At 37.0% G+C, this 18,330-nt stretch overlaps 1 protein-coding gene across 2 annotated transcripts in view; it reads right to left on the reverse strand.

Annotated features, from left to right (window-relative positions):
- Nucleotides 1-18,330, reverse strand: part of LOC136252266 (uncharacterized) — a 90,122-nt gene that overhangs the window by 19,555 nt on the left and 52,237 nt on the right. Inside the window, exons 1-9 of one of the 2 annotated variants that reach the window (XM_066044677.1) lie at nucleotides 16,400-16,516; nucleotides 14,731-14,813; nucleotides 11,448-11,520; nucleotides 10,053-10,104; nucleotides 7,403-7,480; nucleotides 6,465-6,551; nucleotides 6,348-6,413; nucleotides 5,149-5,196; nucleotides 3,331-3,363 (exon numbers count right to left, since the gene is read on the reverse strand). The exons of the other annotated variant lie outside the window; for it this stretch is intronic. Coding sequence (XP_065900749.1) covers nucleotides 3,331-3,363; nucleotides 5,149-5,196; nucleotides 6,348-6,413; nucleotides 6,465-6,551; nucleotides 7,403-7,480; nucleotides 10,053-10,104; nucleotides 11,448-11,520; nucleotides 14,731-14,813; nucleotides 16,400-16,440 — 561 coding nt within the window. The 5' untranslated portion in view covers nucleotides 16,441-16,516. Of the gene's footprint in view, nucleotides 1-3,330; nucleotides 3,364-5,148; nucleotides 5,197-6,347; nucleotides 6,414-6,464; nucleotides 6,552-7,402; nucleotides 7,481-10,052; nucleotides 10,105-11,447; nucleotides 11,521-14,730; nucleotides 14,814-16,399; nucleotides 16,517-18,330 lie in introns of those variants that run through there. 2 annotated transcript variants of the gene reach the window in all.

An 18,330-nucleotide genomic window follows, 5' to 3' on the forward strand; every position in this document is an offset into this window, starting at 1 on the left:
CAGAGAGCAGATTTGAGCAAGACTGCTAGTATGTATCCACTGCTAGCTATTTTTGGTTCACATTTCATTAACTACAGTGAATCTACATATTATACATGTTTATGAAATTCAATGATTATGTACCACTTGGTTGATTAAAGCATATATAGAAACTGTGCAGTGTTGGTGTTACTGGTGTCATGATCTGACATTGATCGTCTCAGTATTCCCTGTCTTCTGCGGTTTCATTGGCTGTCTTCAGCAAGTGTGTATAGTGTATACTTGTTTCTGCTTCACCTGGAGTTTACTCTGTCCATGTAGATAACAAGTTCTAAGCCATGCCTAAACCATGTGGCACAAATACGGTCTTTTTACGTACAGGAAATTTTCGTGAACGTGACATATGTACCATTCACCAACCAGTGTGGGGGCAAGTCGTTTTCATACAGGAAATTTTCGTGAACGCGACGTACATACCATTCACCAACCAGTGTAGGGCAATCCATTTTTGTACAGGAAATTTTTGTGTACACTAGCCTTATATGGAAGCATTTGTAAGTCAGTTGTGTTTTCTTGTAATTGTTCGTGAACGAGACGTACGTACCATCAACTCGCTAGTGTGGGGCTCGCTCAGGCTTGCCCCAATAACATTGTGCATTTTCTTGATATGAAATTTGGTATTACGGTGTAGTGTATTCATTTGCTGTATTTTTGGCACGCGCATTGCACATTTAATTTAAAATCTTAAAAATCATCCTATTATGCTGGCATAATTCTTGGTACTTTTGCTAGCCTATTATACTCACAATTATGCTGGCATGCCTACTAACAACCATGCCATGACAAATGCATGGAGCTGGTGTGTTTGAATGGCCATGCTCCTTTCCATAGAATGTGGCAATTTTATTCTTTGCTCATCCTTTAGCTGAACTTTTTTCCATGTACAGGGTACATTTGCCCACACATGACTATGTCTTGGGCCATGCGTGGCTGTGCCTTTTACCCATGTAGAAAAAACAAATGATGCCACCCACAAAATGCCATGTGTGTGTGAACTTATACGTGAGTGGACTGCATTTTAGTTTGCAACTGTTCATAAGCTTCACGCCCGGAAGGGTTACTAAACCATACACTTGAATGTTTATCATCTTAATTCATTCGCAAAAAAACTAGACTAGGCTTTCCACAAAAGCTGACCAGTCCTCTGTGTTAGAATAGAAAGTGTTCTAGTTGGGATGCTGCCATTCTAGTTTGCCAGTGTATTGTTTAGCAGGTAATAATAACAATCACAAGTTAAAATCAATGCAATGGCACAGCAGATGCGTATACAACAATAGCAAAATGTATGAAGTTCACACTGTTGTACACTTAGCCAAATCAAAAGGAATAAAGACCAAATCCTAAAAAGAGCTGCCTAAGGACTGGCTAAGTAAGTCCCTGGTAGGTGCATTGTATGTACTGCAATATGCCAAAAGGCACTTGCTGGACTGAACTGATGTCTAACAGCAAAACAATAAAGCCCATATGTAGCCTTAGCTGTTATCAAGTTACACTTGTTTGAAGGCATTAGTAAATCAATCAGCAGAAAATTCTAAGCACTTTTGTATGTAGGAAGTGTTTAGGGTCATGTGTACTTAGGCTAACCAATACTAGTAACTGCCAAGGTACTGTGAAGCTGGTTCCTGGTCAATAATTATTTTTCATTGAAAGGTGCAAACTCCATGATCCTTACTATGTTGTACTTTGCATGGGAGGATCAAAGCGATGCCACATAACATATTGTCCATACAGTACTAATCAACTGCATAACTGTACTGTATGAGTCATACAGTACAGTTATGTGTTTAATTGGGCAAATACAGTACAGTTATACGCTTAATTGGGCAAATACAGCACACTTGGGCAAATGCAGTACAGTTATGTGGAGAATTTACTTAAGGAATGTTACGTAGACAACATTAAACACACTGTAAATTGCTAAAACCAGCCAAACTAATCTTACGGATTCGTTCTACGGCTAGGAATAGATTGTATAAACACTTACTGATCATCTGATCACGAAGCTTTTTAAACACGACTCCACTAAGACAGCACGATTGATCACGTGTGTGACATTGTAAATCGCTAAAACTAGCCAAACTAATCCTATTAGTTTGTTCTACGACTAGAAATAGATTAGTTAAACACTTATTGATATTCTTGTCATCGAAAATCGCAGCGGTTTGACTACTAGAGAAAATCGCTCCAAGCCAAACGACCAGGAAGTATAATATAACACTTAAACACCGCCTTGCTTGTGTGTACGAAAAATAGAGTACTCGGGGGTGTCTCGAGGCAAATACAGCACTCGGCTTCGCCTCGTGCTGTATTAGCCTCTCGACACACACCCTCATACTGTATTTTCCGTACACACGCTTGGCGGTGCTTTAACTCTAACATACAGTACTACGTACAGTACAATATGTTAATGATATACGAATGTACAACTACCAGCTAACAGAATACATAGAAAAGCTGAATATATATATAATGATCTAACAAGCAACAGAATGTGGCTACATAATGGACATTATCTGAATTGATGTCACAACTTAAAAATGGCGGTTATATTGTGGGGACTTTAATTTGTACAGAGGGTATTGATTTCACTATGAAAACGTTCATATATTCCAGCAGGGGCGAGGTGAGACATACATACATACTTACTTATGTACAAGACAAATGTTTGTAGTTTTGTATCTATATCAAAACTTAAGTCTGGTGGGATTATTTCACACCACCACATTATGTTAACTAGCCTCTAGAACATCTTATGTGTGTTCTATTAGAAGTGCGTACTCTATTACACAAAGAGTCAAATAAAACATATAATAATTGTGTCTTCAAACCTGTGATGCTGTGAAATAATGGTGTGGCCTTATGAAATTAAAGGTACAGCCAAGAAATGGTCACAACAGCATTATTATGGCCGTGTAATATCATTGCAACCATTTCTTGGCTGCCAACTTTGAGTTTACAAATCTTTCTCCACAGGAGGTTTGAAGGTCACACCCTTTTTCACAGCTTGGCTGTTTTCACATGAATTTTATATACAGTATTTGCAACAGGCAATTTGAACTTATGTATACACATATCCAAATTTCAATTTGTCACAAAAAATCACCCATATTGTTGCACATGAAATAACTGAATTTTAATATTTAAATAGGGTGATGCTGTTTAGTGCAATTGAGAATTGATTACAATCATTAACAAGTGGATTTGCACCAACAAGCTTATTACTTAATCATTAAATACATGCGCCCATGTGGGTGATTTTCCAAAATTCAGTCAAGTTTATCATCATCATACCTTGTGGTACACTGGAGCAACAGTTCCTTTATCCTACAATATAAATATACCATAGAATAACTTACAAGCTATATAAATTTATTTATAAACATGTAGATACACAAATTTGTCTATTTGTAAATTAGACTATTACTATAGTAATTACTTAATCATCTTTGTAAATACTAACACCACTCCTGCTCAAAATAAAGTGATCATTGCATCATGACTGACAAATTCTTGTTCATTTAGTATTGTTGGCATGTATGCATAGGTAAGCAGGGCATACAGGCAAGAACCAACTTATTTGCTTATACATTTGTCACAGGTACATACTATACTGTAGAAACCGTCACCCATGGTCCTTCAGTAACTATTGCAAGTCAGTGTTCTCTTGATGGTTTGAACTTCTATTATCTGAACACTTGGTTATTTGAACAGTAGAAATGACTGCTCTATTAGAGTATTTTGTCTAAGATGTATGTTCCATCAGAGTATTTGAACAGGGTTCTATATAATGAATGGGCTTTGATTATCCAAACTTTTTGATTATCTGAACATGTCTTGGTCACAAGGGGGGTTGGATAATCAAGGAGGCAGGGGGCACTGTAATTAGACCAAGATTCTGCAAAGAAACAATAACAATGCTAATGAAGAGTGTCATTCTTAACAGCAAATCTCAATAGTGTGATTGTTACACACTGTTGGTTTTAGCATCATATCTTTATGCTCTTTAGCTTGATTTCTTCCAAATCACAAACAGTTTGAGGTTTAATAGTTTACCTATCCACATAATAATTTTCAGCTTCTTGTTTTAAGCAGTTTTCCCTATAGTTATGGGAGGACAATCTGCCTGCTTCTTACGACAGACCCAAAACCACATAACATTTGATTTGTTAAAGTTCCTGCTATCAGAAATAAAACTAGAAACTAACTGCAAATTCATTAAAGGAACTGCTACTGCAGGGATGGGTCCACAGCAAATCAGGATAGTGTTATCAGCATGCTGAACCAATAACCCGTTTGTAACTTGGAGTGGCAACTTGTTCATATATGTTAGGAATAGCAGTGGTCCCAAGGGAACTTCCTTGTGGAATACCACCCAACATTGGTTGCCAATCAGAGAACTCTTAACACGATGAATCCTCCCACTCAAATAACTCTGAAACCACTTTAATACAGCAGAAGCAACATTTAGTCTCTGCATAGTAAGATGCATTGATCTAGCGAGTCATAGGCTCTCCTCAGATCCAAGAATGCACCACATACTGATTGACCAAAGTCTAAGGAATTAACGATGTAACCAAGAGCAACTAATAAGATGTCTTCCGTAAACTTCTACGTCAGAAAGCAACCCGGTGAGGATGAATTTATTACCACTAAATAAGAATGCAACTGGGTGGACACAATTTTTTCAAACACCTTAGCAACCACAGGGACTACAGAGATGGCCAGCCTATAGTTACTAGGGTCATCAGTACAACCTCCTTTATGTATTGGGGTGATGTTGGATTGTTTCCATGCAGATGCAATAATACCTTCTCTCAAAGATTCATTATACAACGTGGTTAAGGGGAGGGGGGCAATCACTTCAACTATTTCTTAAGCTATGTAATAGGTTTGTGGTTACTATTACCAGTTCCAGGATTACAAAAGTCACTACAAATATGTAACTTGAAGCCATTGGTGATGTGGGACAGGAATTAATAACTTCAGAGTGTAGTAGAGCTAACAGTTAATGAAGAAACAAATGTAACAACATAATTATATAGCTAGCACCATAGTGTGGTTCTATTGGTATATCTATATATACATTTCTATTAAAAATATTATACATACTCTCATAGACATGGTTGCCAACATTCTTCTTGATAACACCACAAAAGCCTGAAAAATAAATACATATTAAACTGTGCGCGCATTTTATTATGCTTTTGTGTATAGCAATTCCCTATGCCAAAACCCATCAATTCTGCTGTTATCATTTTTTGTAATATATATGTACCTACACATGCTATCACAATTACCCTAAATATATACAAGTGTTAGGGCTGAGTGATACTGCCATTTTAGTATCACGATTGATACTAAAGCCACTATTCACGATACTGAATAGTTCACGATACTTACAAATAAGTCAATCATAGCTGGTGCTACATAGCATATTGCTCAGCATTCCTGCAGGAAGTCCTTATAGGTGATAGCAAACTAGCCACTATCATCCTTGTTTACAGTAACAGTTATTTTAACACATGCTTTGAGGTTGTTATGGTGTTCACACCTCTCTGCAGGGGAAACCAGATGGGTGGACTTTATCATTTCCAACTAGTACTGCATAACAAATGGATTTTTAATGACAATAATGTACAGACATGGTATCACGATAGTTAATAACAAAATATTGCGATATATCGCTAAAACGGTAGTATCGCTCAGCCCTAACAGGTGTATGTCATGAATTCCTTTTAACCCTTGTATGATTCTTAAAGCAGTTCAATCACAAGGAAATATTACATGGGATGTGTAAAAAAAGTATTTCCACTGTAGCCAAGTGACTGTTTTATTAAAATAGTTATCCTGACTACCTTATTAAAGTATTTCTCTTGAAACTCCAGAAACTCTTTGAGTATCCCCCTATATCAGTAACATTACGGTTAGGGCATCAATGGTGTGTTCTATTAGAGTAGTTAAAAAGCTCTTTGTTAGAAAGAACGGGCATGCCAATTCACAAAATATTGTGAACCCTGAAGACAAAGTTGTTTGGATTAAAAAGGGGACATACCATACCCAGGCACATCTGAAGAACTTGATACTTAATAAATTATGAATGTAGACTTTGCAAATATATTGGAACAGATGTCGTTTGCAAAAAAATCTAAGTATGTGTATAAAAGTAAAGAGCATTACTGTAATTTAAAATTGTTGCCTATATAGTAGATGAAATGTGGACAATGTTAAAGCTGTGATGTTTTAACACTAAAGTGGTCAACTGACATACATACATGTTAGCTGAGTAAACATGTACCGTAGGTACATACCTCATTGATATTATGACTGGTCTCAGTACTTATCTCAATATATGTGGCCCTGTGTTGTTCTGCAAACTATGAATATAAAGTATGATTTAACACGCAATGCCACCACACGACACTTACCATTTCAGCTTCTTTGACTGAAACTTTACGTGAACCTTCCAAATGACAGTTATTACCAACAACCACCAATTCAAAATCATCTGAATACTACACAAATACATTCACACGCAACCACGTAACACCGTGTTTACTCTTCAGATCAAATGTGACCGGATCTGGGCTTATAGCCTTTTACAGTCCTTAACTTGACTTGAGAACAAGCTACTGGCTTGACATTTGGTCACTGTATACCCATAACAAATTACTATTGCTTGGTGCCGTATGATGGTGATTGGTTAAACACCTGAGGAATTACCATTGGTCAAACATGGATTCGGTGGAGCTTCAGAATGACTATAAGACCCCTTTCCACAGATCCACTCACAAATGATTTCTAGAAGATCTATACACTTGCATTATCAGATAACAAGCTCATATCAATGAATATAATAATGAATATTACATTATAGCAAAACACTTTGCAAGGCCTGGTAACCCTGCTTTGTGACAAAGCACTCCGGCCAATCTTATGCAATGCAAAGAAACCCATGATTGTATTCCAATTATTTCTTACCTTATTAAACAGGTGGTTTCTATAGCTAGAACAGATCAATAGTTCAAACATTCAACTCTTCATTGGATTCCTTATTGTTTGTATGCCTGAACCACCATTTGGTTTTCTGTTTGTAGCTATGTCCTTTCTTTGTTTACTCCCACTTTAGTAATGGTGTGTTATTTGGACTGCTAAACTTTTTCTGTGACCAGAGCATCAATTAAGAAACCATTCATTTGATTTGCTACTTTTCATAAGCTTTGCACTGCTTTATAATGCTATAAGTAATGTTCAAAGCTGTGTTTATTTCACCAAACAGCAAGTTTAGACAAATGAGTGGAATGATTGGACAGATTTTACTGCATACAAAATATTCCACCAGTGATGTAGCCCTGATGGAGCTCACCTGGTAAATTTCATGCATCCATTGATCCAGTCCTCGAAATGATGCATAATTTGTGATGTCAAACACTAACACGATTCCCTGGATAGAAAAATAATAATAGCAATTGTGACCGAACTTTGGAAAACCATCGATCTACATACAATAGTACGTTTACAATAAAATGTATCAATTTATTTGCTTATCCAGCTGTCTAGTACTGTATTTCCCACACTGCTGAACTTATTAAACTGAAACTTAGCCAGTTCATTCCTCTGTCCCTTAAGAACCAATAAAATAAATTTTGGAAAATGTGTGGATATCGATGGTTTTTTTAACACAATTAAATAAGCTTTAATTTTGGTCCCACTAGAACATCTTCATCTAGAAAACGGTCTTAGGTCACAGTGAACTTTATCTAGCTACCTTACCGCTACATTAAACTTGTATCCTGTACTTGAATTTGTAAACAATTGAATCTGATATCTACCAATTTTACAACTATACAAACCAATGTCACAGATGTGTCAAAAACAGCTTTCATTAAAGGATGATGGTGAAGCCATTCAAGTTTATATTGCATGTGCATGCTAATTTACAATAGCAGAAATTGTGCTAGCCAACCTAGTTGCAAAACATGACACAAGCATATGTATGTAATATATACAATCCTAGTGGTTTCCATCTTTATTCATTGAGGAAGAAAACAGGCTAGACATGACTTTCAAAGTTTTTTTGACTGTGCATGTGATTACTTTATAAAAGTCACACAACACATTACAACCCCTGAACACAATTGTACAGTATGTTAGTATTGTATATTAGGGATCACAGAAATTTGCGCTTTCTCATAAGAAATTAACCAGGGGCAATGCCACTGGTCCAGTTGATCAGATTTCCACTGATCACTCTTCTGTAAAGATCGAAATACACTATTAGGGTGGTGTTCACAATACTGTCATGATGACTTCTGCAGACTATCACATTTATAACAGAGGAATCATCCATATTTTCTGTAGTGACCAGACTGACTGCAGAGACAGAGACACTTCTCGTACTGTCTTTATTTGTAATGATGTTACTGTTACTGAAAACAAAGCGAAATTGTTATTTTATTTTTCAGTGATTAAAGGTTGGTGTGTGAGTTCAGATACAAAACAAATTTATTACACACCTGGTATCATTATTCTCTTTTAATGCAGTATGCTAAGTAAACAAAAAAGTACAAGGAAAAATGTGACCGGATTTGCGTAAAGGGGTCTTCCACACACATCCAATTCTACAAACGTGGGAGACCATAATTTTGTTGCCAAAGCACATACAAACCTCAAACTTTCTCCATCAATTAGCCTATGTTGGTTCTCACTACAGCCCAAAGTTCAAGGCAATAGCTTATTGTAATATAAAGTTATGAGTCATCAAAGCTGGTATATTGGATGTGTGTGGAAGACCCCTTTTCGCAAATCCGGTCACAAATTAGGAATTTAAAGCCAACCAGGGTCCATAGAATAAAAAGTAGTGAAGCAAGGTAGGTCACATACAACTGCAGATATACTACAGTACGACATTTAATCCCTAATTCAGTGTTTTAGTTATGGCTATAAATAGGAAACAAAGTAGTATATATCTGCAACCTCCCCTGTTTCATTGTAAACTTTTCACACAGAGCAGTAGTACTGTATATTAGGGATCACGGAGGTTTGCACTCTTCCTCACAAACAAGCATTGACCAGAAACCAGCTTCACAATCCATGGTACTTTGGCAGTATTACGTATTGGTTAGGCATAACCAAGCCCAAAAGTGCTTTCAGTGTGATCTGAAATGCTTTGAAAGGTAGCTACAATCATTCAGAACAATTTTAAAACAGTCATTCAGTGGAATTTTCAACTAACTACCAACTGATGCCTTCAGAAAACATAACTCGATAACAAGTAAGGCTACAGTACATCTTGACTTTTTCACTATTCAATGTTGCTACAGCCCAACAGGTCCCTTAAGGCAAACCGCAATACGTACAATGCATTTGCTTCAGATTTACCTGTATCCTCCTTTGTGTCCCATATATCTTTGCTGATAGCACAAGGTGTCAAATCGTGGTAACTCTGTGTGATGGTTTTGACTGGGAATTGTCCCAGTTATCCATTGTGACTGGAGTGATGGCAGAGGCCCTTCTCGTAGTGTTCTTCATTTGTAGTGCCATGTAATGGGCTGAACACAACTGAAAACAAAGCATAATGGCCATGTCACTATTTCAGTAATTTATGTTGGGGCATGCGTTTAGACAAAAACAATAAGCCAGGGGCCATTCTTTCTTATAATGCAGTGGTATCTGAGGGTTTCACCAGTCATAACAATGTTACAAAGAAAGTAAACAAACAAATACAAGAAAAATTTTAAAATTTTAGGGATCAAAGTAATGAAACAAGATACAATAGTGGAGATTAATTTCCCTAATTCAGTTATAGTACAGACTAAAGTATGGATTAAAAGTCCACTAGTATATCTTCAAATATAGGTGACTTCCCTTGTTTCATTACCTCTATTTCTTTGATCCATAATTGAACTTTAAAAAATCCTAATTTATTTTTTCCTTGTACTTGTTATTTCTATGATCCATAATTGAATTAAAATTCTTAAAATAATGCTCATGATTATATACTGCTGCACACATACACGTGTTCCACTGTGATATGACCTGATCACAGATGGGTCGTGCACTGCATCCCTATAAAATAGCACAAAAGCACATCATAATAATAATAAATATTATGACTATAGCTATTCTGACAATACACTAACTTTAGTAAGGTACATGCATAAGTGAGTGTGTAATAATAATGTAGTAGCTACGTATACACACTATACGCAACCAGATTTGCAAAAAGAGGTCTTACATCTTTCCGTATTTCCAGCCTAATGATTTTAACCTATCCCTAACCAATCACCTTAAAATTACACCACACAATGGTTGTATATTAGGACTACAGTGTGACCAAATTGTAAGCTGGTGCCTTATTCACAAATCACATTATGGCCGGGTTGCTAGACATAAAAAGTTCCTGTTTTACTGGCTTTTAGTTCTATTGAAATGGCACCGGAATGTGGAACAGCTTTGGAATGGCACCGTGCCAGAGCACCATCAAAACAGAAATGAAATGCTATGACTGATGCAAATAACTATCTATATGTAGCAGTTCTTGCTGCACAACAATGCATTGATTTCTGTTCCTTTTTCAACTTCACAGGTCTACTCAAGAAAGACACTTCACGATTCAACCATTGTAAGTCTAAAGAGGTAGATAGCAATTACTTTACCAACTCAGTACTAGTAACAAAGACTTGTTGCAGCAGCAAAAGTGGCGTAAGAACAGCAGGAACACTATCATGGTATACAATACAAGCTGTAACACCTCAAGGTAGTTTATAGCTGCACTTGTGCAACAGTTTGTTAAAACAACTGATTACACAAGAGCAGCTGCGACCACAGTAAATCTTTAGTCTGAGAAGTGGAAAAGAGTGAACAAAAAATTAGTTTTCAAAAATGGAAGCTAGCTCATGGGTGCAATGCTTTCTCTTTTCATCTACTTTCTGGAGTTAACAATTCACAACAAATTGTACTAATATATCAACTCTACCTACAGACTTCCCCTTTTATTAGATAATTATTATAGACTGTGGTTCATACAGAGGAAAGGCACAGCAAGCTATGTCACCCTCATATAACAGTTCAGTTTCAGATTTATTAAAGTGATACTGCCTGACTAATAAAATATAGAATTGAAATGGAGTGGAGTCAAAACAGCAGATGGAATCAAAACGGCAGTGAAATGATGTTGAAATGGCAGTGAAATGACATCAAAACATGATGGCAGTGGATGGTGACAGAACGTCACTCAAATGGTGCCAGAATGCCATCAAAAGTGTAATGCAACAGAATGGGAACTTTTTATACCTACTGTACATACAGTTGTAAAAGCCATAAGATCTTTTTGAAGGTTCCGTCACACATACTTACATCTCAATACAAGCAATGAGCACAGTCAATAATGTAACAAACCATTAATTTACCGAATCTGTAGCCTTAATTTCTTCCAATCAACCCAGGTAGTTTTTATTCTACAATCTTGCCAGAGTTTAGCACCTAACGTTGAACAGATACAAAATTTGTATTTACCATTATACTGTATACGTACTGACATGACACAAGAACAAAAATACTACCACAAGATTGCGTTCAACAAATACACACAAAATGCATATGTGTGTTTACAAACAGTTTATTAAGGCATAGTACAAAAGGCCCCTAGATCAGCTAAAACATATTACACCAACAATAAGTTACATAACCTAATGTCGCATGTAATGGACCAAAATTAGCATTTGTATAATTATACCATGTGCTAATACAAAACAGTAATAACTTAAAATTGTCAATATAAGAACACCATCTTATAGCTTTCACCTGATTCTAAAACAAAGCTTACAGCAACAGTAATAGCAAAAGACATTCTTTATGCAACATGTACAAGACATGACAAACATAGAAAATAACTACTGTACTTGACCGGTTAATAGCCGCGGCTCGTATAATAGCCACCCCTGGATAGTAGCCACTCCACAGTCTAGAATAATTGTCATAACAGCTGCCCTCGCATGGTTGTATCTGAACATACTGTTGCAACAAGTGTTGTCCAGACACGTTTGAAGCAGAAACCGGACAAAGGAGTTATTTCAATGACAGGAAAAAATAGCGTTTTTGAGAGATGTTAAAATGAATGATAGTATTGAAGGATGATTAAACAAGATCAGTCACTCGTAAATCCGTATAAACACCACAGGCTGCTGCCACACAAGCCCATAGTAGCCAGGGTTTTGCTTCCTGAAAGTTATAGTAGCCATGGCTATTAACCGGTCAAATGTGGCACTTAACATTACTATGTGCATAGTAAGCAATATACAATATGTTTGGATTGTCACTGTACAATGTACCCCTCGGTTATCCGAATGCCAATGTGTCTCAGGAAATGGTAAAGTGTTCAAATAAGTGGATAGTTCAGATAACTGAAGCCCATACATTTATATACAAAACTCTGTTGAACTACTCTAATAGAACATACACTTGTGCTCAAAATACTCTAATAGAACAGTCATTCCAATATCAGCTACACAAAGGTACGAAAAAATTAGGGTTGGATAACTGAGGACCTATTGTACTGGAGAATCATTCATTGAGTCTGATAGCTGCTTAATTAAGTTGGTCAATTAAGTGGACAAACAGTGTGTACGGCTCCAGGCACAAAAAAATATATGGCCACTGCACTAAATGTATGTGCAACTTACTTAACAATCCACAGACCGCATTTATACCATGTTCTTTCCCATGCTAGATTGCAGTATACAGCCTTATGTAAGATTACATATTTCGTGTCTCAGAAAAATAGATGGTTTGATATGCAGGTTTGTACTAGTTATACTGACCACTCTTAGTTGTATCATACAGTATGGTAGTACTGTATATTAATTAGGAATCATGGGTTTTTCTGAAAATATCACCCAAAAACCAGCTTCACAATACCATCCTGGTGCCTTGGCAGTATTGTTTAGGTATAACCAAGACCAAAAGTGCCTTCAGTATGATTCCAAATGATCCCAATAGATAGCTACATTTATTCAATGGAATTTCTACTGACTGGCTAACTGCCTGTCTGCCAAATGCCTTCAGACAAATGTAACTTGATAATGGCTAAGGCTACAGGCTTGATTTTTCATTGTTAAACACCACTTCGTCCTGAGATGTACCTTTTGGCATACCACAGTATGTAAAATGCATGTATCATGGATTTACCTTTGTGTCTGGCCATTTCTTTTTGCTGACAACCCAAGGTGTCGAGTTGTGGTAACACAATGCATGGCTTCCCATTTGTAAGTGGGGATCGTCTGTATTTTACCATGGAGACAGAATTGATTGCAGAAGTGCTTCTAATACTGTTCTTTACTGTGTAACTAGCTGAAGCGAAGTGTAATGTCCATTTCACTTTCAAGTCAGTAATTGATAGTTGGGATGCACGAATCATCTGTATTTTTTGTGGTGACTGGATTGATTGCAGAGCTGTTTCTCCTATACTGTTATTCATTTGTAGTGCTGCGTAACAGGCTGAACATAGCTGAAAGTGAAGCGGAATGGCCACTTCACTTTCAAGTTAGTGATTGATAGCTGAGGTGTGTCTTCAGACAAAAAAAAACATTAACTCTAGCTATTCTTTCTTTTGATGCTGTATACACGGGTTCACCAGTCATAACAATGTTACAAAATAGTAAAAAGTATAAGGAAAAATTAGGAAGATTAGGGATCATAGAAAAAACCTAGGAAAACAAGGGAGGTCACCTGCACCTGCAGATTATATTAGTGAACATTTAACCCCTACTTCAGTCTATAGTATATCTGCAGGTGTAGGCAACCTCTCTTGTTTCCCTATTATTTTCTGTGATCCCTAACCAGACTTACAATCCCTAAATTTTCCTTACACTTGTCAGACAGTAGGGATCATGAAGGTTCCATCTTCCCACGAAAGAATATTGACCAGTACCCAGCCTCACAATACCTTCATGGCATCTTGGCAGTATTAGTTATAATTACACCCAAAAGTGCAACAACACCATACTATTTTTTTTATTTATCAAGTGGAATTTTCTGCTGATTGACTAATTAGCTGACTGACTGACTGACTGACTGACTGACTGACTGACTGACTGACTGACTGACCAACCAACCGACTAATGTTTTCAGACAAGAGTAGCTCAATGATGGCTAAGGTTACAGAACATGACTTTATCACTCATAAATGTGCCATTTTACAGTAGCTCAACAGGTGCTTTTTAACATGCATCACGGACTAACCTTCTGTCCTCCTTTGTGTCCCATTTCTTTTCCCTGACAATCCAAGGTAATGATTTGAGATAGCGCACCAGTGCCTTCCATGTTGCCATAAATTAACCTAAATTACCAGAAGTAAGCAGATTGGTTGTGGGCTCTTATGTAATGGCCAAAGCATAATAATCAAAAGCTAAGTGAAACTGCTGCATTACTTATTAGTTATAAGGGGTGTACATTTCACCATACTATTATAGCCTCGTACATTTAGCACCATTCTTTCCTTTGATGAAGTGTTATATAAGTACACAAACAATGAACTGAGTTACAAACCAGTATAAGGAAAAGTAGGAATTTTACAAACAGTAGGGATCATTAACAACAATAAATGTCTACCCTCCTCTGCTGCTCACTGCTATTGGAGCCAGAAAGGCCATTTTCTTATAGATTAACATGAACTAATAAATATATATCATTTACCTTTTGTATACTGCCTATAAACCTCTGACTTCCCTGAATTACTATCTCCAACCAATACAATTGGCAATAGTGCATGAAAATGACTACAGACATACAAAAAGAGTGCATAAAATGAAAAGATTTAGTGGAAGCATTATACTCATGCATCATTACCTTCAGGTTATACTGTTTTAATTATATAAAGGTCCACTATAAGCCCACATTACAATAAAATAACACAAATCAAACCAATAAACAACTGTAACACATGCATGCATCATTATGTGAATACAGCAAAATACCAAAATTATTATCACAAAAGTTACATGGGTACATATATATATATATAGAACCAAGTAAAAAGAAATTACACAAACACACTCTAAGTTTAATAATCCAAGTGTAGGCATTCACCAGTTTAATTCTCGTAATCAGCTATGTAGCAGATAGTCAAGGCCTAAAACCATTGAGTGACTTGACATATTCTAAGACCATTGGTTGATTTGTATTACGTATAATGATTATGTACTTGTGTGGTTTCTTATACCATCGTCATCCCTCAAATGCTTTGATTGTAATATTGATATGTCAGTTAGAAGTAGCTAGGAAAACAACACATACATACCACAAGATGGGACTTTAAATATTTGAGACCAAGTATTTATGTACATTGTGTCCTGAAAGCTATAGGCTTAAGTCTGTCCGATGCAAATCTTCCACTGATTATTCTTTCTACAACACTCTTTTTATTCACCTACAGTGTATTATTCCCTACCAAATAGCTTCTCAGCTATGGTGTTTGGTAATCTAGGGGACTGCTGGAATAATAAAAACTTCATAACTAATAACTGCTGTAAAATGCTTTTGTACTCTGCAATCAACCATAAAAATACAAACAGTACATTGCCCTTCATGGTTAATTATATCAACCACGGATTATTTTTATAACATATAACAGCACGTTAAGGTCACTATCAATATGTAATGCCCGACTACCACTAATACGGGCTGAGAGTAGGGAAAGGTCGGGGATGGTGGGGGAATTGACTGCTAAAATTTTCCCCCGACATAGTGGGGATTTCAGTTTAGGAAGGAGTGGTGTCTCGGGTGCTAGCTATTACGTTAATACTAGAATCCACTCGAACTAACTCATCATTAGACCAACGCCACACGACCGTACAAATCCTCTCGGCTCTTAGCGCGGGGTTTGCAGGTCGAGACTTGGTCGGGGTTTGCATCGCCAGTGTTTCCCCAGTAGGTGGGGAATTGTAATTTTCAGTTTTTCAAATCCCCACCTTCCCCCACCTCAGCCCGTATTAGTGGTAGTCGGGGATTACATTGATAGGTGCATTAGTCTGTAGAAACTCAGTGCCGCTGCCTGTGCCACTGCAGCAGCTGCTCATCCACACCTATGAAAAAATTTTTAAACCGAGGTCAGCCGAACTGATGTAGCTAGCCACGCCAGGATTCCAGATAGACTAAACTGATCGCTTCCAATACGCCTCTATATGCCTTGCTGTATAGCACAAAAGTAATAGAACATGACTCACCAATTCAATTCTGACAGGTACAATTACTAGTAGCTATAGTTAGCTACCCGGCGACGTGGCCAATCAACTTGCTTACACATCATGTTTTCAAAATCATACTACCCAAACAGTTTCAAAATCATAGCTTACGTAAGACTTACCTCTTATACCAATAATGGCCAAAGATCGCAAGTGGAATCATTCTGATATGATTTTTTAGAGTCGACTCCACACCCCAGCTGCCCGGCGAAAGAGAAGAACCGAAAATGCTCGGCTTACCGTATAATGCCATAGATTATATAGTCGTTACCCGGGGATATGAAACGTAACCGCGCACTCCAATAGCAACAATACATTCCAAATTCCGCATCCGTGTTGTTAATTATTTCTATGCGCTCCTCCTTCTTGCTTGATGGTGAAGCAAAACTACCGACTCTACTCCATTGTTTGTTCGTTTAAAAGTGAGTTTAAGTAACTGAAAGACCATGCTGCTAAAAAGAAGCGGTAAATTCGGCCGTGTTTTGACGTTTCTATGGAATTTATGAGAAATTGGGGCGAAGCGGATCATGCCTATTTTTGTGTACCAAATTCATTGCAATAACGCTTCTATTTAGACAGTCCGATGCTTTTCTACAGTAAAGAACTCACCCAAGATTAATAATAACTGGTTATATTATTGATTTCATCCTGGTACGTCTGGTTGTGGACTGCTGTTTGTAAGAGTTGTTAATAGCAACAAGAAATTTTTGTGGACCTGCCAAGCTGAACTGCTGGTACTAATTCAATAATTTTTATATTGGAAGTTATCTACTGTTGTTATAGTTTGAGATGAGCCATATAATAAAGTGTTGTGTTACTGGTGATTGTTTCTATGACTCACAGAATTCACTCATCATGTGTGATGTATTTTACATTTCTATATGTGTTGTATTTATTACACTAATTTGTTATACAGATAAATTTAGTAGAAAACAACCTGCCATTCCAATAAAGGAAGGTTGTGTAGCTACCACTGAAGCAATGGAGGTAGCTGCCTGCTTTGGCTGGTAACTACTGAAGGTGATTTAGCACTACAAAAGATGTGAAACATCAATTCAGCTGCTTTTAATAGAGCAGCCAGGTTGCCTTTGTCTTCTAAACTTTAAATTGTCTAGTTGCATTTTTGAGAGCTATTCAACAGTTTTAGTGGATCTCATCATATATATCTGACTTCGGCAAATGATGAAATTTTTTGATTAGACTTCCCTAGGCGGCACATTAGATGACACATACCTGACATCATAATACAATAGCACTATATGTTGTCAGTGGTGATGCTGTACTTTTTAATGGTCAGGCTAATGGTAGTCTCCACTGCTATCTACAGAGTGCCATCATGTACAACCTGGCCACGTGATAATATATATGCTGTTCAAATCTGCATGTACATCATATACAAATGTTTACTGTGAAACACAACTTGTAAATCAGTAGTCAGTTGACCACATGCACATCTAGCAGTAAAATGGAAGTACTCATGTTGTATATGTAATTGTAGCACAATAATTGTGATATAACACACTGTATGTAGAAAAATGTAATAAAATATGACTGTCCTTCAAATTATTTTTACATCGGCCACTTGGAGTTCAGTCATTCATTCAAGAAGCTTTGCATGTCTATCTACCACTAGTGAATCTCAGAGGTATTCCATTTATGAGGTTGCATCCATGACCATGCGGCATCGACCGTTTGATCATGTCATTAATCGCATCTCTGGTAAAATACATTTTCCACCAGTACCTTGTGAAAAGGCTTAATTGCAGAGGTTGGTTGGAAATGAATGCAATCCGGTACACTCTAGATGAAGCAAGCGACAAATGATGTCACCATATGCTTCACCATAGATAATAAACACCCCCACTCTACGGTTTCACGCAGCTATACCAATTCTTTAGCAGATGTTACATTCATGCCTGTTGTTCAGGCAAATCTGGTTGCATTGTCTTAGTTAATGGTGATTACACAGTGACACAGACTATATCTTTATCAGGGATATGAAACAGTACCATCTCGATTATCTCACACTTCATTTGTATAAACTACTGTAACT

This window comes from Dysidea avara, chromosome 4 (assembly GCF_963678975.1).
Source record: "Dysidea avara chromosome 4, odDysAvar1.4, whole genome shotgun sequence".
NCBI classification, from domain to species: domain Eukaryota; kingdom Metazoa; phylum Porifera; class Demospongiae; order Dictyoceratida; family Dysideidae; genus Dysidea; species Dysidea avara.